This window comes from Crocuta crocuta, unplaced genomic scaffold (genome assembly GCF_008692635.1).
Source record: "Crocuta crocuta isolate KB4526 unplaced genomic scaffold, BGI_CrCroc_1.0 scaffold168, whole genome shotgun sequence".
NCBI classification, from domain to species: Eukaryota; Metazoa; Chordata; class Mammalia; order Carnivora; family Hyaenidae; genus Crocuta; species Crocuta crocuta.
The window spans coordinates 6,331,264-6,354,304 of record NW_027532591.1 but is presented as its reverse complement, the minus strand read 5'-3'; the positions used below and the strand labels follow the sequence as shown (position 1 = coordinate 6,354,304).

The 23,041-nt window shown below is 52.3% G+C and overlaps 1 protein-coding gene across 2 annotated transcripts; it reads left to right on the top strand.

Moving 5' to 3' along the window:
• The first annotated feature begins 97 nt into the window (after nucleotides 1-97).
• On the top strand, nucleotides 98-21,431 carry CYB5RL (cytochrome b5 reductase like). 2 transcript variants are annotated; one of them, XM_077779769.1, is made up of 7 exons: nucleotides 98-144; nucleotides 3,034-3,328; nucleotides 4,243-4,391; nucleotides 7,512-7,599; nucleotides 11,049-11,153; nucleotides 14,880-15,083; nucleotides 18,486-21,431. In XM_077779769.1, exons 2-7 carry the CDS (start codon nucleotides 3,137-3,139, stop codon nucleotides 18,687-18,689), a joined length of 942 nt encoding a protein of 313 aa, XP_077635895.1. In that variant the 5' UTR covers nucleotides 98-144; nucleotides 3,034-3,136; the 3' UTR covers nucleotides 18,690-21,431. The 2 variants fall into 2 exon arrangements, with proteins under 2 accessions (XP_077635895.1, XP_077635896.1); XM_077779770.1 differs by lacking the exon at nucleotides 11,049-11,153.
• The last annotated feature ends 1,610 nt before the right edge of the window (nucleotides 21,432-23,041 follow it).

Sequence of the window (23,041 nt, the reverse complement as noted above, 5' to 3'; positions counted from 1 at the left end):
ATCACGTTCAAGACATCCCTGCCTTGCCCCACCCCTCAGACCGTTTTCATTTTCTTATAGGTGAGACCCGCTAGGCACTTCCCGCCTCCCCGGAGGGGGCGGAACCTGGAGTAACCTCTCTCGAGGAGAGGCGCAGGTGTGTAGGTGAGTGGTCTTGGTAGTAGAGGCTGGGATAGGACTATGGGTAGAACACCAGTACTTCAAACCTGAATTGAGGGCAACCTTGACCGCGTACGGGCAGCTGAGGCTTGGGCAGGGCACTTCCCTCTGAGCCCCAATGTCCCTTACTGTAAAAATAGGGATCGAAATGCCTAAGTTAGCGCGCCCGCACAGCTCCCATTCGTAGTGGGTGCACTGGAAGTTTCCTTGTCTCACCACCCACTACTCATTGCTGCTCCGTCTCCACCGGGCCACTCCCCGATCCTGAGAGTGGCCCTGTCCACCACACCAGCCCCGCCTCCGACTGCACGCCACTTCCCCAGAGACAAGTGGGAGTTACTTTCCTCCCATTTCCTTGGGGTTTCCCGATCGACCTCCTAGAAGCTAACCCAGAGCTATGGAGACGTTCTTTACTTCTTGTACATACATCAATTGCTTGCGATGTGTCAGGCACTGTGGTGAGCGCTGGGTTTGCGTTGGTGAGTAAAACAGCTATGGAATGTAGAGCATATGGGCAGAAAGCTAGTAAATAAATAAGCAATTGCAACACGCACGTATATTTCCTATTCTTTTTCCCCAGTTATTTTTCTTTTTAGCGTTTAACACTAAATGCTGTGTTTTCCATTTTGGTCTTGTCTAATGACTGTCTCTTCCACAGAATATAAACTCCGTGAGTGCAGGGTTTGGTTTCCTCACTGTTCTAGCCCCTGCCCCTAGAACAGCCGTTAAATGAATCAGTACATAATGGAAACAAATAGGGTACATGATAGAAATGAGACGGGGAGGTTCAGGGTGGGCCTCTGAGAGGAAGTGACCTTTAAGGAAAACCCAAGGGGTGGGGAGAGTCCTCTCGCGCCAGAGGCAACAACGTGTGTCAAGTCCTGGCTTAGAAGTAATGCTTCTTAGACTGGAAAGTAGAGGCTAGGAGCTGGCAGGAAGCAGGTTTTTAAAGTTCATGATAGACTTGGCCAACATCTCTACCAATTTCCAAAATACCAAAGAAAGTAGAGTAATCAAGACACAGAGAAGTTAAGTTAAGGCAAATACAAATACTGATAGGAATAACCCTCATGCTGTATTGCAGTTTAAAGGTAACAGAGCTTGTATTTATCTCACTTATCTTGCAAAAACTTCGGGAGTACAAAAAAACAAAAAACGAAAAACAAAAACATAAAGAGGGCTCCAGATTTCATTCGCTCATAATACATTCCTGGTCCATAGCAAAAAATAAAAACAGGTTGAATTGATGTAACACCATGCTAGGCTGCAAGCTTTATGTCTTTATGTAGAGAGCCCATGTACAATTTACATCTGTTGTATCCCAGCACCTAGCACTGTGCCTGGCTCCCAGACCTTATTTATAAGCTGAACGAGCATTCCCCATTCACTGGAGCCTTCCATATGCCAGGCTTGTGCTTGGTGGTAGAATATAGAAAGAATGAGACACCATCCTTGCCCTCAAGGGGGTTGCAGCCTGCTCAACCCTCCTGAAATCATAGCGCTCACGAACAGCAGGACCAAGTTTTCTGAAACCAAACCTTTTCTTGTATAAGAGAGAGATGTATTGTGCACAGAGGGACTGCCCTTCTAAAACCAAGTGGTAAGAGAGTTTGGACAAGCTCTGATCAGAAGAAGCATGGGGCACCAGGCAAGAAGATTGGATTCAAGCCAGTAGGCAATGGGGAGCTGTTAAAGCTTGCTAAGTGGGAGACTGGTGTGATTGGAGCTAGTGGCAGGTGTGAGGATGGGTGGTGTAGGCAGAGACTGGAAACATCCCTCGGGACCATGGGAAGCTCCTGTGTAAATGGACACAGGAAGCAGGAAAAATCGAAAAGGTCTTAAAGGGGAGGAATTGTGGGAGGTGATTGGTAACCAAGAAACAGGACATCCCTGTCTTTTAGGAGCTATGTGACCTTGGGGTAAGTTATTAAACCCCCCCCCCCCCCGCCGCCGACTCCAGTTATTCCACCTATAAAATGACATCCCTAGTACTAGCCTCATTATAAAGATTAAGTAAAATGCAGCAATTTGGTGGGTGACTTGCCTGAGTGAAAGAAACCGAGTGAAGACACAGAATATGTTGGTATAATTCCATTTATATAAAGGTAAAAACCAGGCAAATCTGAACTATAGTGGTTAAATTTGCACACAAATGTGGCCAAACTAAGGAAAAGCAAGGGAATGATTATACCAAAAGTCAGGATGATGCTTATCTTGTGGGGGATGGGAGGTGATCAGGAAGGGACCCGTATGATTGGCTTCTGGGTTGCTAGCAAGGTTCTTTGTACTTGAGTATGTTGTAGTTACAAAGGGGTTCTTTTCTAAACATTTTAATTTCCTTTTTAATAATTTTATAATCACTAAGATGTACATAAATACTGTGTTGTATCATTTACTTGTTTATTTTAATGTTTATTTATTTTTGAGAGAGAGAAAGACAGAGTGTGAGTAAGGGAGGGGCAGAGAGAGAGGGAGACATAGAATTCAAAGCAGGCTCCAGGCTCGGAGCTGTCAGCACAGAGCCTGGCACAGGGCTTGAACCCACAAACCGTGAGATCATGACCTGAGCCCAAGTTGGAAGCTTAACCGATTGAGTCACCCAGGCGCCCTATCTCTTAAAATATTTTTTTAAATTCAAAGAGATTTTCTATGTAAAGTGCTTAAACTAGCACTCAAAGCACAGGAAGAGTCAGGAAAGTCTGGTTGGCAGCTCTGATTGTTGTGTCCTGTCTGTCCCCCCTTCCAGGCAGCAGATCTCAGGGTTGATTCATCCCTGTCCCCATGCTCATGCAGAGATTGTCACTTGCAGGCCTCGGGGAGTGTAGGAGGAATAGAGGTGACTTGAGTATAACCCATATGTTTTCCCTCTCTCAGGCTGACCAAGGAGCAGGGCCTGGGCCTGTGGCCTCACAGAGGCAGACCTGCTCTGGGAAGAGCACCCAGCTGTCCCTCCCAGGCCACCCAGGCCCCATGGAGGATGGATGAGAGGGAGGAGGGTGACAATGAGGAAGCCTGGCTGCAACTCCGGCCCGTGGAGCCCTTGCCCTCCCAGTGCTGTGGCAGTGGCTGCTCGCCCTGTGTGTTTGATCTCTATCACCGCGAGCTGGCCAGGTGGGAGGCAGCGCGAGCCAGCAACGACAGGAGCCTGCTGAGTGGGGAGGAGCCACAGGTGAGGGAGGACTGCTCCTCCGATAAGAGGGCCCCGAGTGGCAGCATCCGCCTGGCGTCTGCCCTGTGCAGGGCACCTGTGTGGAGACGCTTTCCCTGACTGCACAGCAGAGAGAAAAGAGTGTGCTCATGGAAGCAGACAGATCCAAGTTTAAAGCCTGACTCTGAGCTGGGGCATGGGGAAGTCCCGGGAGTGAATGGGGTTTGGGCATTTTACAGGAGAGAGTTCTGTGAGTCATGACATTCATAGAAGGCTTCCGAGAGGAGGTGCAGGTAGATGGAGTGTTAAAGGCAGAGGACTGAGACTTAGACGACATGAATTTGAATTCCTGCTCTGGGTTTGACCTTGGACAAGTAAGCCCACTACCACTCAGACCTCAGTTTCCCCACATGGGTAATAATGATATTGGATTGAATCATCTTAAGGTCCCATCAGTTTGTAAATTCTGCAAAACTGAATTTTAGCAGATTTGAAGGATGAGTAGGTATTTCATACACTGGAGATGAATGCTCTGGATAAAGGGCACAGCTTGAGCAAATAAAGACTCCCAGATAGGAAGCAGCAGGGTATTCTTGGGAGAACAGACAAAAGTTTGGCATTTGATGCCAGAGAGAGAAAATGAGGCTTGATGTTCATCCACAGGGCCCTGGAGTGCCCAGCTGAAGAGGCTGCACTTTATATCCCGGGGCTGAAGGAGCCATGGAAGGCTTCAGAGCAGGGTGAGCTCAGTGTGAAATGTTTGGGCCTTCTCAGATCAGAGCACGAAAGGGCAGTGAGGTGGGACTCCTCTCCACTGTACAGAAAACTTACCGGCAGAAATAGCCTGCCCTTGCGGAAAACGAGAAGGGTGCTTGTGGATGCTTGTGTGTCCGTTGAATCCCAGGTCCTAGCTGTTGGGCATTTTCCTGTTGCAGAGCTGCCCGTCCAAGCTGAGCCCAGAGACCTTCCTGGCCTTCCGCATCAGTGCCGTGGACAGACTCACCAAGGACACTTACCGTGTTCGGTTTGCACTGCCCAGGAACAGCCGGCTTGGCCTGCGGCCCGGACAGCACCTCATCCTACGGTCCGCTCAAATGGTGGCAGGGCCAAAGCTCTGCAGCCCCACTTTGCCGTTTGCTAGCTGTGCGGCCTAGAGCAACTCGCTTAACCTCCCTCAAGCCTCCATTTATCACTTTTTAAATAAGCATCATGGTGCCTTACTCCAAGGGTTCTGGGATTGTGTTTTCATAGTAACTGGTAGCAGCAGCAGCAGCAAACCCTTTCATAGCATTTCCTCTCCAAGGTGCAGTTCTGTGCGCTCATACCTGGGAACTCGTTTCGTCCTCACCAAACCCTGTGCGGTAGCTACCATCGTCATGCTCAGGAGGAAACTGAAGTCAGAGAGGTTCAGTAACTTGCCCAAGGTCACACAGTTAGGAAAGTTGGAGCCAGAATTTGAAGGCAAGGAGTCTGGCTCTAGAGCCTGTGGTATTAACCTAATGTTAGTGCCAGTTGATAGAAAGGACACTTGTCCTTGAGAATAAGGGACTTGCCCAGGGTCACACAGCTAATAAGTCCTTCAGCCAGGATTCAAATCCAGACAGCCTGGCTCCCTAGCTGCACTCTACCACTCCTCTGCCTACTTCTACCCTCTCTGCCCATCTTGATCCCCACCCCATGCCCCTCCCCACGCCCACCCCCACCCCACCCGACCTGCCCAGAGACAAGGCCCTTTAGGACCTCCAGCGTGAGGCATCTGCTAGACAGTTGACTATATGGGTCTGAGGCTCAGCAGAGAGATCTGAGCTATAGATGTGGGTGTGGGACTCATTGGCCTGCACCTGGGTGACATTTGGGAGTGTGTGTGGCATGGAAAGAGGTAAGGACAGAGGCCCGCACCCTGGCTCCTGTGGTATTGGCAGGAGGGGGAGGAGCCAGCAAAGCAGACAGAAGGTACAGCCAGGGGACAAGGAGGGCATATCCTACTGCTGGGCACACTCCAGCCACTTGCCTCATGCCGACCCCTGGTGTTTGTGTCCAGTGCATCTGGCCTGTGGACTGGCTGCTGTCGTTACAGCTCACTGCCCCAGTGGCTCTGGGGCAGATCGCAGCTGCATGCAGCCCTCCGTCCGTAAATAGGGATACCCAGAAGTCCCTGCCCCTAGCTTGGCCCCTCTCCTCCACTCTCTCTCCAGTGACATTCCTAACACGCGTAGCTGACCATGTTGCTCCCACTCAGATACCTTCGGGGCTCCAAGGAAGCTCCCTGAAGCTCCAGCTTCCTTCCCTGCCAAGTTCTCCCCACTCCTCCATTGCACTTGTGCCTTGCTCCAGCCTCATGATCTACTCCCCACTTCCTGACTTGCTCTGCATTTCCTACCTCTGAGCTTTTGCCCCAGGCTGTTCTTTCTGCCTGGAATTACTTCCTTCCTGTTCTGACTTTCACCTTTCAGTGGCCTGCGTATCAAAAGCTCCAGGAGGCCTTCTGAGTTCCCCGGATGAGAGTGGTCCCTTCCTCTGTAGCACGGCAGTGTTTACCTCTGTAGTAGCACATGTCACAGTACTCTGCATCCATGCCTCGCCGTGTGTTCTGTTCCTTATTTCCTTGTTTGTTCCTGAAGCATTTATTGAATATTTCTGTCTGGCTTCCTGCTTTTGATGCATTAGGATGGGGCCTTTTTAATCTGTGCATACCTCTGAAAAGAGAGTTCTGCACACAGTAGGACTCAAAAGAGGAGTGCTTGAGTCCTTCTGGGAAGCTCTGGGGTGTCATGTGAGGAACCCGACTCTGGAGTCAGGCAGAGCTAAGGATGAATTCTAGCTGTGTGACCTCAGGCAAGTGACATCCTTAGCCTCGGTTTCCTCACGTAGGTTATTGTTTGTTAAATGAGATAATGCATACTGTATGCTTGGTGCATCGCAGGCATTTAATACAATATGGCTGCTATTATTTTTTTTATTAAAATTTCTTAGTGTTTTATGTATTTTTGAGAGAGAGAAAGAGACAGGGTATGAGCAAGGGAGGGGCAGAGAGAAAGGAAGACACAGAATCGGAAGCAGGCTCCAGGCTCTGAGCTGTCAGCACAGAGCCTGACAAGGAGCTTGAACTCGTGAACCACAAGATCATGACCTGAGCTGAAGTCGGATGCTTAGCTGACTGAGCCACCCAGGTGCCCGTGGCCGCTATTATCATTACTCTTGATTATCATCCTGGCCGCCTTGTTGATAACATCGTAGAGAGGATTCATGCATAAGGTCAGGCTTTGGACTAGGGCACTTTCGAGCATCCTTCTAATTCTGATGCTCCTGGTACGTGGTAGTAAGTGTTCTGTGTTAGTCTTTATCTTTCACATTCTATGGTCAAGAAGAGGTCAGGAAGGGGCACCTGGGTGGCTCAGTAGGTTAAGCATCCAACTCTTAATTTTGGTTCAGGTCATGATCTCATGGTTTGCGGCCTCAAGCCCCGTGTGAGGCTCTGCGCTGACAGTGTGGAGCCTGTTTGGCATTCTCTGTCTCCCTCTCTCTCTCTTTGACCCTCCCCCACTCTCTTTCTGTCTCAAAAATAAATAAATAAATAAACATTAAATAGATAAATTAAAAAAAAAAAAAGAGGTCAGGATAAAGCACAGTGATGTCCTCAAATCAACTCCCATCCTCAGTGGACTATTTAAAGATTTTCCCATCTGGGGGCGCCTGGGTGGCTCAGTCAGTTAAGTCTCTGACTTCGGCTCAGGTCATGATCTCAACAGTCCATGGATTCAAATCCTGCATCGGGCTCTGTGCTGACAGCTCAGAGCCTGGAGCCGGCTTCAGATTCTGCATCTCCTTTCTCTCTGCCTCTCCTCCACTTGCACTCTATGACTCTCTCTCAAAAGTAAATAAACATTTGAAAATTTTTTAAAAATTAAAAAAAAATTAAAAAAGATTTTCCCATCTGTAATCCTGGTAGAACCACACAACAGGGACACAAATAGTTGTTCCCACCTTACAGAAGGGGCAGCTAAGGGACCAGGGACTTTCCTGGATCTCACAGCCAGCATATGACAGTGGGGGAGCCCCATGTACCTTTTTCCCGCTCCATGTTCAGTGAGGACCACTGGAGAGGACTGGGCCCCAGCTTTCACCAGCTGGGCACAGAGTAGTTACCTATAAGAGTTTGTTGAATGACTGGCTGACTGCCTGACCATATACTTCTCTTTCTCAGAGGGAAAGTGGATGACTTAGAAATTCAGAGAGCCTATACGCCCATCAGTCCTGCCAACGCAGAAGGATACTTCGAAGTTTTAATCAAGGTGAGCTGACCCACGCAGATGTTCTTAAGATGGTATGGACTGGACCTCCATTTGGCAGCGTGGTTGGGGTGTGGCAGTTCCCACCCGTGTGGGAAGAGCCAGTGTTCACATGGGAGGAGGCTGGCTTGAGGAAAGGGCAGGGACTGTGAAGAAAGCCTTCTCCTCACTCCTTTTCTGGGGAAGAGGGGCTGCTGGCCCACCAACAGAGACAGATTTTATGAAAAGGAGGCTCAGACTGAGAAAGGGAACACTGTTCCTTCTCACCTGCTCACCTGATCACCGAGAATGAGCACTGAGCCCAGGGCAAGGGGAACCAAGCCTGGTACTGACTGTGTGCTGGTTGCTGGGATCCAAAGATGAGTCAGATACAATGTCCACCCTTGGACAAGGGGCCAGACCAGGACACTATGATGTGATAGATGGCCCCAATCCAATTCAGGGCAGCTGGGGGCACAGGGAGGGGAGCTGGGCTTCCCAGCAGAAGCTGTGAATTTGAGCTGTACGTTGAGGTTAAGGTGTGGAGGACTCAGGGGGGCATGTAGAAAGGCAGTTCAGTGCTGGCAACAGCCCATGCAATGGCAAAGGAGGCACGGTGTGGGGAACTGTTAGTCACTTGTCCTGGAGCAGAAGGAGGCAAGCAGGAGAAGGTGGGACATGCAGCACCTTGTGAGCCGAACCAACCTGAGACCACCTCTCAGGCAGGCAGACAGGGGCTGGGGCATCTGAGTTGGGCCTTGAAGACGGAGTACATATTGGCAGTGGTAGGGAGTGGCATTCCAGGCTCAGGGGATGGCTAACCAAAGGCAGGGAGGTGTGAAACGGAGTGTGGTCTTGTGGGAACTGTACCCAGTCTGATTGGCAGAAGGAGGGGTGCTCCTGGGGCAGCCGAGGTGGGCGGGGCACCTGGCAGAGATGAGCTGAACAAAATGGGCCGGTTACAAATCCCTCCCTTCCCCGCAAGACCCAAGTCCTGGGCACCAGATGTATATAAGAGGGCCTGAGGGTCCAATTATGTGGAAAAATAATTAGATTGAACTACGTGAAATTGCTGATACTCTAACATTTTTGACTTACAGAAGTCGTAGTTTCGTACAAGTCCGCCTGATAGTCTACACTGTCATTTCCCAAACAGAATCCTAGGCAACACTGATATTTAAGAATCGCTTTCACATCCTTTATTCCCCTGGTAGAGTGGGAATTATCATTCCCCTTTCATTGACAAGTACACCGTTACCCCAGGAGGACCCAGGCCTCCACAGGTAGTAAGCAGCGTGGCTGGCAGTGAGCCTCCTGCCTCCAGGACCCCAGCACTGCTTTGGCTCCTGTCTTCCCTGACTTCAGTCAAAGCCCGAGTGTTTATTCCCTCACACATAAGCTTGGATGAGATCCCTTCTCCACGCAACTGTTTGTCTGGGAGATTCCGCAAATCCTCTCCAAATGGCCTGCTTCCCCAGGCTGCTTGTCTGGGTGTGTTTCTGTTGAAAGGATAAGCCTGGAGACCATTCTTCAGGGCAGCTGGGTCTGTCCCAGCTGCAGGCTGATTTTCTCCTTCGTTTACCGGAAAGCCTCTCTTTAGAGAGATGCTTAATTATCCCTAAGCCACTGGCTGGGAAGAGCTGGAAACGGCTTTGCAAATTGGGAAGGCGGTCGGGTTTTTTAGGTTTACCTTCCATGCGGATGGGAAGGAGGAGCTCCCATTTCTCAGGCACCTTCTGGGCACCAGGCACTGCGTCTAGCTCTTTATATTCATCATCCCCTTTTGACCTCATAACCATCCTGCAGATCGGGTCTTATTATCCCACTTTACAGAAAAAGAAACTGATGCCCAGACTGATGATGTCACGGTCGCAAGGCCCCTTGGGTAATAGGATCCCAAGGGGAAGAACAGACGTTCGGGTGTCAGTTCTGTTTAACAAGTACATCCTGAGCAGGCTTTGTGCGAGTGCTGGAGACACAGAAGAATCCTTCGTTTCTCCTTGAGTGCTGTCTGCACTGTAGGGCCGAGAAGCCCCAGCCTGGGCTGCGCCTCCCCCGAGACCGGGGCCAGACAGCAGATGTGCTCCAAGACGGGCCTCCAGCAGGTTAGGACAACTGTAGCCTCCCTCCCAGACCTCTTGCAGGAGAGCTGACGGCTGTGCTTGCTTTATGCGTATGGTGCCCAAGGAAGTCGGGGATGCTCCCACAGGTAGCTGTGGGCTCTTAAAAGCATGTCTGGTGACCCAGATTCCATCTCCTTCAGGCTTCGGTATAATCTCACTCCAGACACCCTTCCAGTCCTGCCTACCAGCACTTCCCCCTCCTCCTCACACTTGTGTCTTGGGCTCTCCTTCCCTTGACCACACCACACCTGATGCCCAGAATCTTCTCCGCCTTCCTGCTTCTATCCCCGAGGAATGCAGTCTTGCCTAGCCTGCATGGTTTAGCTCAAATGCCTCCTCCTCCAGGAAGTCATCCCTGATCCTATTGCACTGGAAGTGACGGCACCTCCTCAGGGCTCTCTCAGCACTCTGTCCTTTTTGTGGAGTTTTAGGTAGTCTCTGTCTTGTGCATGTGTGAGACTTTAGTCCCTCCGAGTTTGTGGGCTCCTTAAGGGGAGGGCCTGAATTGGATTGATTGATTCATTCATTCGAGATATGTATTCAGTCTTTCCAATGGTTCAGACCCTGGCTGCCTTCATGGAGCTGAAGGTCTAGCTGCCTTCCCTGCAGCCGCAGCATGGTGCCAGGCCCAGAGTGGGCAGCCCCCCAGGAAATGTGGGGCCCCTCCCGCATGCAGGAATCCCATCTACAGCCTCCACTTTTTCATCCAGCCAGGACGCGGTGACAGGCAACGCAGAGGTTGCAAAATGAGCGGCCTCCAAACTGGTACATGATTAAATTTGGTTTGGGCTTGCGCAGCGTTTGAAAAATTAGAATTGATGTCTGACATTTCAAAACTGGGTGGTTTTACATAAAAATTTGTATCTCCCGCCCCTCTTGGAAAATCAGAAGATATGACATCATCAACCTTACAAACTGTACCCCGGAATCTGCCCAGCGTCCTCCTCCTTTAGAAGGAGTGTTCATTCGCTCCCCAGTTTACCACAGTCCCCACCACCCTCTGTTGTCTCCCTGTACTGAGTGCCAGTTGCCACTAATCATCTCCGACCTCGTTCTTTACTCGGTGATGCTGTGTGCAGGGTGCCTGTCGTCGTGTGGGTTTGAGACCTCAGGAGGTCAGGCTGTCGGTCCCGTGTTTCTTGTCCCAGCCTCACCGTTTCCCTTCTGGATAAGCTTCTGGGCCTCATCTGAAAATAGGGAACGACAGTACCCTGGGGTGCTGGGAGGGTTACATGAGATAACACACGTACAGCACTCGGCCTGTGGGAAGGGCCGCACGGTCGAGGCTGCTGTGGTTTGTATTGGGAGCATGTGACTGCCCCAGTGAGGCCTCCCTGTGTTTGCTCCCAGTGCTACGAGACTGGGCTGATGTCCCGGTACGTCAAGTCCTGGAGCGCAGGAGACACCGCTTTCTGGCGAGGACCATTTGGAGACTTCTTCTATAAACCGAACCAGGTTGGTGCCAGCACACCGAGTCCTCAGGAGACCCCTCCTGGCTCAGCCCCAGGGACCACAGTGTTCACATTTCAGGCTGTAGAATTGCACTGTGCCATCCTTCCTGAGCCCAGTCTCAACTCCAGGAGCATCCTTGGGGTTGGACATGGGAGGAGGTGGACTAGGCACTAAGAAACAAAATTGCCTGCATATGCTCTAGAACTGCCCATGGCTGCCCATTGCTTAGAAAATCCACACTCACATACTTGTACTCAGGATTCCTATACCTTCAGGCCCTCAGGTATCTTTGCACTCTCACATTCTAGCTACAAAACTATGAGGACTGCTCCCTTTACAGCCCATGGCTCTCCGCTTGGTAGCCTGCTGCTTCCCAGCCTGAAGGCTCTTCCCCTCATCTTCCTGACATATTTATATCCTTCCCCGATATGCCCAGGATGAATTAGTAATTTCTCATCAGTTAGTGCATATCCGGAAAGTGGCTTGGCAGCATGTACTGCGTCTTAAGTATCTTCAAATCCTTTGACCCAGTAATTCCACTTCTGTAAGTCTGTCCAATGAAAAGAATCCAAATGCCGTCTGCTGTGCACAGGTACACTGAAGCTTTGTTCGTCATAGCAAGATATTGGAGGAAACGGAATATCCAACATCAGGGCAACTGTTAGGTACACTGGGTTATGGGGACTTGATAAACTATTATCCTGGATTTTTTTTTAATGTTTTATTTATTTCTGAGAGAGAAAGAGAAAGAGAGAGAGACAGCGTGAACAGGGGAGGGTCAGAGAGAGAGGGAGACACAGAATCTGAAACAGGCTCCAGGCTCTGAGCTGGGTGTCAGCACAGAGCCTGACGCGGGTTCGAACCCACGAACCGTGACATCATGACCGGAGCCGAAGTCGGACGCTTAACCAACTGAGCCACCCAGGTGCTCCTATCCTGGACTTATGTTTGTAAATGATGGTATATGCTTATGTTCTAATATCAGGTGACAGACGCTGTGTACAAAACCTAATATACAACAGGTTGGGCAAATAAGTTTAAATGCACAGAAAAACACATAAAAAGAAAAGAAAATGCAATGAAATGTTTGTGGCTCTGGGTGGTAGAATTATGGGTGATTTTTGTTTTCTTCATTATACCTTCCAAGTTATCCACCATGAGCACGTATTACCTTTATGATTAGGAAACAAAGCAAAACAAAAACAAGTGAAAAAAATGAATCCTTTCCTTCTCTCCATTATTTTTGTTTAATATAAAAATAGTTTCTATTGTTTTTTTTTTTTATTGGAACTATGGTCCTTGTACATTACCAAAAGCAAAACCAACCACACAACCATTTAGCAAGGCAAAAAGAAGAAAATAGAGAACCCTTGTAGGCCATCTACCCTGACACACCAGCCTTAGTACCTTGGCATATGACCTTCCAAGTCCTCTTCCACACACAGCTGTGTGTACAAGGGCATGCACACACGTCCTTATGTATAATCATACCGTGAAACACATGTGTGGCACTGTGTGTGTGCCAGGCTCTGATGTTAGCACTTGCCGCGCTAAAATTTTATTTTATCCTCACAACAGCTCTTAGGTACTGCTACCCCCATTTTACAGCTGTGTGGTGTGTATGTTGTAATGCTGTTACGCAGCGGGCTTCTGGTACAAACCATGCTCAGCCTTGCATTTTAGCTGAGGGTGTCTCTGTGTCCCCCAAATCTCTTGAGAGCAGAGACCAGGATTGTCCCTGTTTCCTCCTGACCTAGAGAGGACACCTGATGAACATTGTCTTTTTTTTTTTAGGTTTATTTGGGAGCACCTAGGTGGCTCAGTTGGTTAAGCATCTGACTTCAGCTCAGGTTATGATCTCACGGTTCATGGCTTCGTGCCCTACATCGGGCTCCATGCTGACAGTGTGGAGCCTGCCTGGGATCTCCATCTCTCTCCCTCTGTGCATGCACAAATGGGGAAGGGGTCGAGAGGGAGGGAGAAAGAGAATCCCAGGCAGGCTCCGTCCATACTGTCAGCAGAGTCCAATGCAGTGCTTGAACCCACAAACTGTGAGATCATGACCTGAGCAGAAATCAAGAGTCGGACACTTCACCAGTTGAGCCACCCAGATGCCCTATGATGAACACTGTCTTGCCCACCGTTTCTGGGTGCAGGCTCTCAGGCACCCCTGCAGAGTCCCTGCGGTTCCTGTCCAGAGAGGCTGTAGGGCCAGGCGGTGAGGAAGAAGAGCTGTCATCTCACACATAAGCATTGCGCCGATGAAATGGGCTGAGGCTTGGTTCTGCTCCCACGGGGACGTGGGACTGCTTTGTCCCTTCTCCTGGCCCTGCCATGCTGCTCTGCAAGAGTCTTCCTGTAGACAGCAACCACAGCAGCCATGACACTGGCATGTGACATCTGCCTGTGTGTTCCTTGCAGACATTTGCAGGTCCCCGCGCAGGGCCACAGGTGGGTCCCACAAGGTCCCGTCCCCAGGAGCTCACAGTGTGATGGGGGGCAGACACACACAAATGACAATACGGTGTGACCAGTGTTGTGAGGAGGGTGCACAGAGGGCTGCGGGAATGCAGAGGACCCCTCATACTCTACTGGCTCGGGGAAGCCTTTCTGGAAGAGACCCTGAGTAGTGATGGGAGAAAGGGGGAGCACGGCAGGCCCAAGACCGGGGGGGTTGGACAGGGTGTGGCAGCCAGCAGCAGGGCTCAGTGAGGGGAGGGATGGAACTGTGTTGAGTGCCAGGGTCCACACCAGGCACTTGATGGCTCTTGTTTAACCCTCACAACCACTTTGGGATCCAGGCTACTGAGGGGAGGTGCTGTTTTATATAAATATATATATATAATTNTTACCAATGAAGAAACTAAGGCCCAGAGAAGTGAAAGCATTTGATCAGATGCTATGGCTGGGAATTTATACCCAGGTCTGCAGGACTGATACTCTAGGAAGTGTGATAATACATGGGCTCTCGATAAAGCTGGTGAAAACTTGGACTGCAGTCTCAGAGGCCTGATCTCTAGAATGAAGGAAATGAACACCTTGCTGCATAGGTCAGACACTAACCTTTAAAGCACTGACCTTAAAGAAGATGACCCTTACTTCAGAGCTCTAGAGCCAGGAGATGGGTTCAGTGATGGGTCGATGGAACTGAGGCCTCTTGGGGAAGAAACTCACTTACAGTGCGCGGCTCTTCTGTGCCACCACTATGCTGGGTGCTTATATATAGTGAGTATCACAGTCTGGAAAAGAGCAGCCTCAGACATCCATGCCAGGGCCCTCAGATCTCTACAGGGCTGCCCTGGGACAGAGAAGGTGGCCCAGGGAGCAGAGCTGGGATAGGGGTGGTGGGCAAGGCTTTGGTGGGAGCAGGTTTCCATTAAGGGTGAGGCAGAAAGACCTTCCTGACAAGGGGAGTCAACCTGTAATAGAGCTGACTGCCTTGGGAGGTTGTGAGCTACCTGTCAAGAGAAGTGTGCAAACAAAGTCCTGTGGAGTTGGCTTAGGAAAGCAACTGAGCCACTGAGAGGATGGGCTACCCCATTTTATGCTCCACTTCAGCCTCCAGATTGCATGATTTCTCTTCCACAGACCTCACAAGCAAGGATGGCTTCCTGGAGGATGCGGAGCGGGGAGCTCAGATGGGTGTTGTGCGGCTGCTGCAAGCCCAAGAAAAGTCCCTAGAGGGGGTGGGTGGGCTGAGGTCTGTCATATACCCATTCTGTTCCCCAGTACGGTGAGCTCCTCATGCTGGCTTCAGGCACTGGCCTGGCCCCCATGGTGCCTGTCCTGCAGAGCATAACTGACAACGCAGAGGATGAGACCTTCGTCACCCTGGTCGGCTGCTTCAAGACTTTCGAGGGCATCTACCTGAAAACCTTCCTCCAGGAGCAGGCCCGTTTCTGGAATGTCCGTACCTTCTTTGCACTCAGCCAGGTGAGCCCAGCGTGGTGACTTCCTTCCCTGATGGACCCTGTGGTGTCCCCCTGTAGCTGTCCTGAGGATCCCCTGGGGCCTCCCAGCCCCCTGCCACCAGTGGGAACCCCTACCTTCCTGGTAAGGAAGGTCATGTTTGTTGAGTAGATGAGGAAACCGATGCTCAGAGAGGTGAAGGTGCCAGCCCGTCCATGCTGCTGGATAGGGCAAAGTCAGGGCTGAGCTCCAGCCCTCCCCACCGTGCTTTGCCACCTGCCGTCTGCCCTCTGGCATCACCAGGCATATGTGCTGGGGCCTGGCTGTGGAGTCAGTGGGCTAGGCCACAGATGTCTCCTAGGCTGTGATAAGCTCCTTCAGGTGGGGCTCGCGTGTCTGGATCGCCATGCCCTCCTTGGTGCCTGGCAGAGTACCAGGCACGGAGGAGGCACGCGCTCTATGAACGATGGGCAGAGTAAGCTGGGTCTGGGTTCTCCGCATTTCCTGGGGCCCCCACTGCACCACTTTGCCCCTGCATGGGGGGGGAAAGCAGCTTCCAAACTCTGCAAGCTGCAGATACTTGAACTGGAAGCAACTCCACCTCCTGACCTCTTCTTCCCTGATTCCTCCTCCCCTCCATGGCCACCAGGCCCAGGCCCTGCCCTCTGGCCCATCGTGGGAGGGGGCCATCTCATTCCTTATTCCGAGCCAGGCCCTAAGTGGTCTTCAGTCATCTGCCTTCCCCTGGGTCTGTAGCTGTATTTCTCTTTCTCACACCTCAGGGTTGGGGTTCCCTGCTGGGGCCTCCCCTCTGTTCTGTGTTGCTCAAGGTCAGCCTCACTGCCCAGTAGTTCAGAGCACCCTTCCCAAAGATCTCCTACTTGAGGCACCCTTGGAACGTTCCTGAAGACCAGCCCGATCTTTGACATCATGACTGGGCGGCGGGGGGGTGGGTCAGGAAATTGGGTTTCCCTTCCTGGCACCAGGGGTCCCAGGCTCCCCAGCGGCCAGGTCTGTGGGCCTATCCATGGGCAGAATGCTCGGTGGCATGATCATCAAGAGGGCAGTACTTGGTGAACATTAGCAGCTGCAGGAGGTGAAAACNACCACAGAATTTAGAAATGAAGACAGCCTGCCCCTGCCCTCCAGGTGCTCACCTGTATATGGGACAACAGCCACAGGGAAAGCTTCACCGAGTGCTTTCTCTGTGCCTGACATGCTGCTAGGCTCTCTATGCGTGTAACACCGCTTAACCCCACCATAATCTTGGGAGGCTCACACTGCCCTTGTGCGCGTTTTATAGATGTGGAAACTAAGGCACAGAGAGATTAAGAACCTTGACCAAAGTAACACAGCGAGTCGGTGGAGAGTTAGGCGTGAACTCAAGTGTTCCTGCTCCAGAGACCCTGCGTTTACTGCTTGTTAGCATAACACCTCACCGGGATAGGTGCCATGGAGGGTGTTGAGGATGCTGGCAGCAAGCAGCAAGGGCTTCTCAGAGGAGCTGGCATTGAGCCTGGGTTTGAGGGCAGAGTTAAAGTTGACCAGCAATAAAGGGCCTTCAGCCCTGGGCCACTGGCCTGGGGCTGGGCAGGTGAGTGGGCTGGCTATCAGTGGCAGGGACCGGTGAAGGGCAGTGGAGTGGGAGATGCTGCCTGCCCTTCCATGCGTCCTTGACCTAGGATGCTCCCTGTCCCACCGGGCCGCAGCCACAGCATCCTCAACGGTCTCCCCTCCAGCCATGCCCTGCCAATGTGTCCTTCACCGTGCAGCTAGAAGGGCGGCCCTGGCCTCACCACCACCCTGCTGTCGGCCCTTCTGTGGCTCCCCACTGCTCTCAGGATGATAGCCAAGCCCGCATGACTGCCCGAGCCTCCATGGCCTTGTTTCCAGGCACACCCTTCCTGTGTGTCCTGGTGTCACTGGTCTGTGTGTGGCTGCGAGGGCATCATACTTTTCTGGCCGCCGGGCCTGCCTTTGCTGGCGCTGCTCCCCCTTCCAGGAGCACTTTTCCCTTCTTCCTCACCTAACGCCCACTCACCGCTCGCAGCTCCCTGCTGCAGTGTGACTCTATCCTGGAAACCTTTCTAGAGTCCCCAGACTGGCGTAGGTGTTTCTGCTGTCACAGCCTGGGCTCTCTTCCTTGATGGTACCTACCTTGCTGCACCATCACTGATTATGGGCCCCGCAGCCCACCTGAGCAACAGCCAGACCTGCCGCATCTTTGGGTGTGCAGTTGGGGAAGGAAGGATGCTGTGCCAAACCTAACTAGCCTGGGGGAATTGGGCAGTGGAGGGAGGGGTGAGGCCGGTGGACCCTGCTGGTCTCCAGCCTCGAGGGCCCTTTGGGTGGGTCAGAGCATGGAGGGGGCACGGAAGGTCCATATCATCAGAGAGGATCCCCTGTAAGTACCACAGTGCCGTCCTGGGAAGGGGCCATGGGGTCAGGTAAGCTCAGTGAGCGCACCTGAGAACAGAGGCCCGTACTCCTCATGGTAGCTCACAGAGGTCACGGTCACTCAGCTAGGACATGGTGGCAGAGCTTGGACTCCAACCCCGTCTCTCTGCTTCCCCCAGAAACTAGAAGCTCACCTTAGTAGAATCTGCAGAGATGATGGTCCTGTTCTGTTCTTGTGTGTTTTGCTGCTGGTTACATGGTTTCTTCTCTCCATGAGAGTTCTTCAAACTATGTGTACTTCCTGATTGCTGCGCTTTCCTATATGTGTGGTGTGCTTTGACAACATGTGGAAAAGAGAAGTTCCTCCCAGTAAGCCAGGGGTGGAGCATTGCTTTCGTGATCCTGAGGATGCAAGCCACAGGGGAAGGTAGAGGGGCAGAAAGAGTGGCCTGGGTCACTGGGGTGCCCTGTGCCCTGGCTCCCTCTGGCCTTTCTGGGTGAGAAATAGCCCCCTCTTGGTTAAGGCCCTGTTGCCCCGGATCCCCGATCCACACAGCCAGAGCAAGGCCAGGAAAGGTGTCTGTTTAGAGCAGCTTCTACATCCCAGGGCCTAGCCCAGCACCAGGTGCAGAGTGACCGCTCGGTAAGTGCTCGCTCGCTCGCTCAGTGTGATCACTGAAACCTGAAGAGGTGCTGCGTTCCCAGGGTGATGGTGGCAGACACCCTTAAAAAGACCCACGATCTTGGGGAGAAGACGTCCCGCTGGAGTGACAGGTGCAGCGGCCCCTGGGAAGCAGTGAGAATTAGGGGGGCTGCCTCATGTGTGCCCTGGTTCTGCCCCTCCCTGTGTCTTGCCTGCGGGGGAGGGGGGACAATCATCCACCCCCACGCTTGTTATGAGGGCACTCAGAGTGCCAGTGCCAGGAAGCACCCAGCCTGGGGTAGGGCCTCTGCCTCAGTTTCCTGGTTAGGTAGACGGTGCTGGCTGTGTGAGCTCTTAATCGCCTGCGCTGTTTCTCATTGTGTCAGGAGAAGTCCCCGGAGAACCTTCCCTGGAGTTTCCGGGAGAAGACGCGCTTTGGCCGCCTGGCCCAGGACCTGGTCGAAGAGCTGGTTGGCGCCTGTCGGAGAAAGCCGTTTGCCCTGGTCTGTGGCTCAGCGGAGTTTACTAAGGACGTGGCCAGGTACCTGCGGTGCGCTGGCCTGGCTGAGGACTCCTACTTCCTCTTCTAGCCCTGGCCGGGGCCCGGCCCTTGGGACACTGGAAGAAGCACGGACTTGAGTCAGAAAACACAGTCAGCAGGCCTCGCCCCGCTGCTAACTGTCCAAGCGACTGAGGCGAAGGTCTTTACCTGTGTGCACCTCCACCTCTCATCTACCCCACCAGGTGGCCAACACCTCAGGCAGACGCACTGCTGTGTGGGGGGAGGATGGGGCCGCTGGGGCTCTGGGGAGGAGAGCGACCAGCCTGCGAGTCCAGGCAGACTCCCTGGAGGAAGTCAGGTCCATGCTAAGCCCCAGGATGGATAGGAGTTGGCAGAGAAGGTGTAGGACGAACATGCCAGTTTCCTCAGATTAGAGGGCTTGGGGACCCCCGTCTGCCCTGCCCTGTAACCGTCTGCCAAAGTCTGCTCTCCCTGGAAACTGTGTCCCTGCTGTGGCCCCAAGGCCGGCTCAGATACGTTGCTTGCCCAGTGTCTAGGGAATGAGCATAGGGGTAGCTCAGAGTCCTTTGGAGGAGGAACCTGCCTTGTGGGCCTCTGGTGCCTCAAGCCTGGACAACGGTCTCAGGTTCTGTGACCTGATCGCATTCTCCGAGCGAGGTGAGCCCTGGCTTACTTTTATTTAGTATTGGTCCCAGGCCTTTGCGGCTGCACACGGCTTCACTCTCTGTCTCCCTTCCCCTGTCTCAAGAGCCCAGCCCAGAGCCCTATCCTGAGCAAAAGAGATTCATACAGAAACAAACACCCCCTCCTTCCTCCCTGGGCTGCCAGCTCAGCCCGCCTTCAGCTCCTCCAGAGCCCTGGTGACGGTTGCTATGGAGATCTAAAGATAGAGCAGGAGTCAGGAGACCTGGGTCCTTCTCCCTGCTCTGCCCACCGAGCAGCTGCTGATTCCCCTCCACCCCCGCTGCCCTCCCCACCCCGCCCCTCCATCCCCTGTGGGGCCGGCCCCCCCCAGGGACCTGGCACTCCTGGGCAGCGCGCTGCAGGTACTGAATTCTGGTTTCCACCGCCTGGGCTCCACTGTGCCCAACCAGTGGGCACTCCTAGAGTCAGACTATTAAGCCATGAAGTCTCGGCATCAGAGAACCGTGGAATCATAGACTTAGAACTTTATAGTCATGGAATCACAGCCCTCCTCACACCAGAGAGTGACGTTCAGGACTCCAGCAAGCATCCCATCTGATGGGCTCGCTGTGTAAACGGGCAAACTAAGGCCCAGTGAGGCTAAGAGGTTTGTCCAGGGTGAAACAATTCACGGCAGACTTGGCATTAGAAGCCAGGTCTCCTGATGCCACCTCTACCGGGAGTTGTGTCACCAGTGATTTTCAAACTGGGCTCTGTAGGACACTAGGGTTCCTGGCACAGCAGCAGTGAAGGGACAGCCAGGTGGGCTCTCCAGGCCCCCTTCAACCTTCACCTGAGCGGTTCTGTTTTCGTCCCATTGATATATTGGGTTATTTCCGCTTGTGAAGTCAGGTTTTCCTGCGATGTCCAAAAAGTCACAGCAAATCTCCGTGCTGTGCCCTGTTCACTAAACAACCATGGCAAGCAGATGGGGGATGGTGCCAAAGGTCTCAAACTACATTTCAAAGGCATGGGGAATACTGCCTGTGACCTCCGCCAAGAATCCTATGCACATTAGCATATGAAAGGCTCTGAAAAGTCCAATGGTAAAGAATTTTTTTTTTTCATTTTGTTTAACTCAGAATTTGCCAAGCTGATTTAACTACAGAACCATTTTACCCACCAGAATCTTCTGAGACCAGCATTGCACGGACTGTGCTTTGGGACACACTGGTCTGTTGCTCAGCCTCTTTCCAGCTCGGTGTACTGAGTGGGAAGGCCTGCGCTGAGACTCAGAGGTCCCAAGTGGGAGCCGTGACCTCTTTCCAAATCCCCTGTGACTTGGGCAAGACACTTCTCTCTCCAGGCCTCTGAAATCTGAGCGTCTTCCACCTGCTTCCCCTCCCCCAGTGCATCCTACTGATGCTACTCACAGATCCTCCTGGAGGGCCTGTCACGAGCCAGACTCTGTTCTGGCACCAGGGAAACCCCAGTGAATGGCAGATGAGTTCTGGTCGCTCTGTCGCAGAGCTTAGAGCCCAACACGGATACGGAAACGAAACGTAATTCTAAAAGGGAGGAGTGTGCTAGAAAGGGAAGCACGGATGCTAAGAGAGCAGGTGGCAAGGGCTTTTAGCCTAGCTCTTGGGTGACCAGGGACATGCCCCTGCCCGGAGGGTAGAGGCTTCAAAGGCAATACTGTCACTGAGAGTTACGGTTGGTAGGGAGTCCCCGCTTCAGAGATGGTGGCCTGGAGCAGTTCTTTTGTGTCTTTGCCCCATTTTATATGTTAGATGTTTGGATGTTAGACACAGCCACACAGTGCTAACCAGCGGCCCCTCTCGTCCTCCCCTTCCCCTCACCGCACATGGCGTCCGTGCAGTTTGGATACTGGTGGCGTCTCCTTTCGTGGGACGTTGGTGGGAACCCAGCCATGCCCTTGGTACCAAGATGCCAAGAGGGCCTCTATCATCCAGAGACTTGCAAGCTGGTGCCTCGCAAGGCGATAAGTGAGCCCAGCAAGGGGACTGGTTGGGGTGGATGAGGGCGGACTCTTTGACCTGGAGGGGAGGCTCTGTCAGCTGGCCGGTCCTGCCCATCCTCCTGACGAAGCCCTCCCCACTGCCTGTCATCGGGGGGTGCTCACAGTCGGGGTGATGGCAGCAGAAGGACCCCTGCCTGGGTTNNCACGCCCTCCGTGCTACAGCCAAACCTGGTCTTTCAGTTGTGGTAAGAACACTTAACGAGAGCTATCCTCTTAGCAAATTTTTGTGCACGGTGCACTATTGTTGACCGAAGCTACGGTGCTGAACGGCAGATCTCCAGGGCTTGTTCAGACTGCCTTTTTCAACACGCAGATATGAGCCTGTCACTCCCTTGCTTCAAATCCTTCAGAGACTCCCTGTTGACCTAGGATGCAGCACCTCCGCTCTGCCCGTCTCTCCAGACTTTGGCCTGTCCGTGGCCCTCGCCCCCACCTCGTAGGCTTTGCACCTGCTCTCTGGCCAGCGTGTCCCCTCACATTTGCGGCTCTCTGCGCCCGGGCCATCCTTCACCCTTCCCACTTCCACTTGCTGTTGCCTCCTGGTCCCTTGAGGGCTTAGCTCAGTACCCCTCCCTCTCGGAAGCAGTGCCTGCCTCCACCACTCCAGGCTCAATTAACGAGCAGGTTCTGTGTGTCCTGCTGTTGCTGCACCTCTCAGACCGTCTCGTCTGCACGTGAGCACACCATGGTCCATCCCAGGGCCTGTGCACGGTGTCCCCAGTGTGGGAGGGGGTGTAGCAGGTCTTGAGTGCCAAGTACCTGCATGACAGACCGAGGATATTCACGGGGTACTTTACAGGGTACAAAATGCATGCACCTCGTGGCCACCAAAATACATGCTATTTTATTACCCCCACCTGCTGATGAGGAAAACCAAGCTTCCAAGACAGTAAGCAATTCTACAAGGTCACATAGGGGTGCACGCTTTCCAACATGCTGCAGTTGTTACAGAGGTTATAGGTGGCGCGTGAGTGCACCAGGAGATGTGTGTAAAGGTTCTCATTGCTGCACCGTATGAAATAGCAAAGAATCAAAACTACCCATATGTCCATCAATAAGAGGCTAGAGAAATAAACTTCTATGTTGATACAGTAAAACAACATAGAGCAGCTAAAATGAAGGAACTAGACCTACATGTGTCAACATAGACTCAAAAAAAAAAAACCCATAATAAGGGAGTGAAAATCAAGTTGTAGACGGAAAGGTACAGTGAGATGCCAACACTTTGAGAGTTTAAAAACACAAAACAATGCCGAATGCTCAGGAAGGGGGGCACCAACTTCAAGGATGGTGGTGACCTCTGGGAATAGCATGGGGTGAGGGCTTTCCTTTTGATACCTGCATCACTTCAATATAAAACCATTTGAACCAAACATGGCAAAATACGAACATCTGGTGAATCTGGGTGATGGGATCCCTAATAATCTGCTTTTTCTGTGTTCAAAATCGTTCCATAATTAAAGATTTAAAAAAGAAGACTAAATGTGCCTGGTCAGTGTGCTTCAGAAACCAGAGGCTTAAAGACATTCATTCCCACCCCCCTCAGGTTGGGCTGTGCCCTTTTATGCCTCCAGGCCTATCTGTCTGCCGTTAGAAACTGTTACGAGCACTACTGCATGCCCTGGTCCGAGTGCCCAGTTAGGAGGGAAGAGCCGCAGTGGCAGTCAGCTTCCGTGCTGTCCTTCTGCTTTTCCTGCCTTTTTTCCTTCCTCTGGTTTTTGGTTTTTGGTTTGTTTTTCTTTTTCTTTTTT

Excerpts from the sequence above, each read along its gene's own strand:
- CYB5RL (XM_077779769.1), top strand. The coding sequence starts at position 3,137 with ATGGATGAGAGGGAGGAGGGTGACAATGAGGAAGCCTGGCTGCAACTC. Across the intron at positions 7,600-11,048 it reads ACTTCGAAGTTTTAATCAAG|TGCTACGAGACTGGGCTGAT; the intron begins GTGAGCTGACCC and ends GTTTGCTCCCAG. Across the intron at positions 15,084-18,485 it reads CCTTCTTTGCACTCAGCCAG|GAGAAGTCCCCGGAGAACCT; the intron begins GTGAGCCCAGCG and ends TCATTGTGTCAG.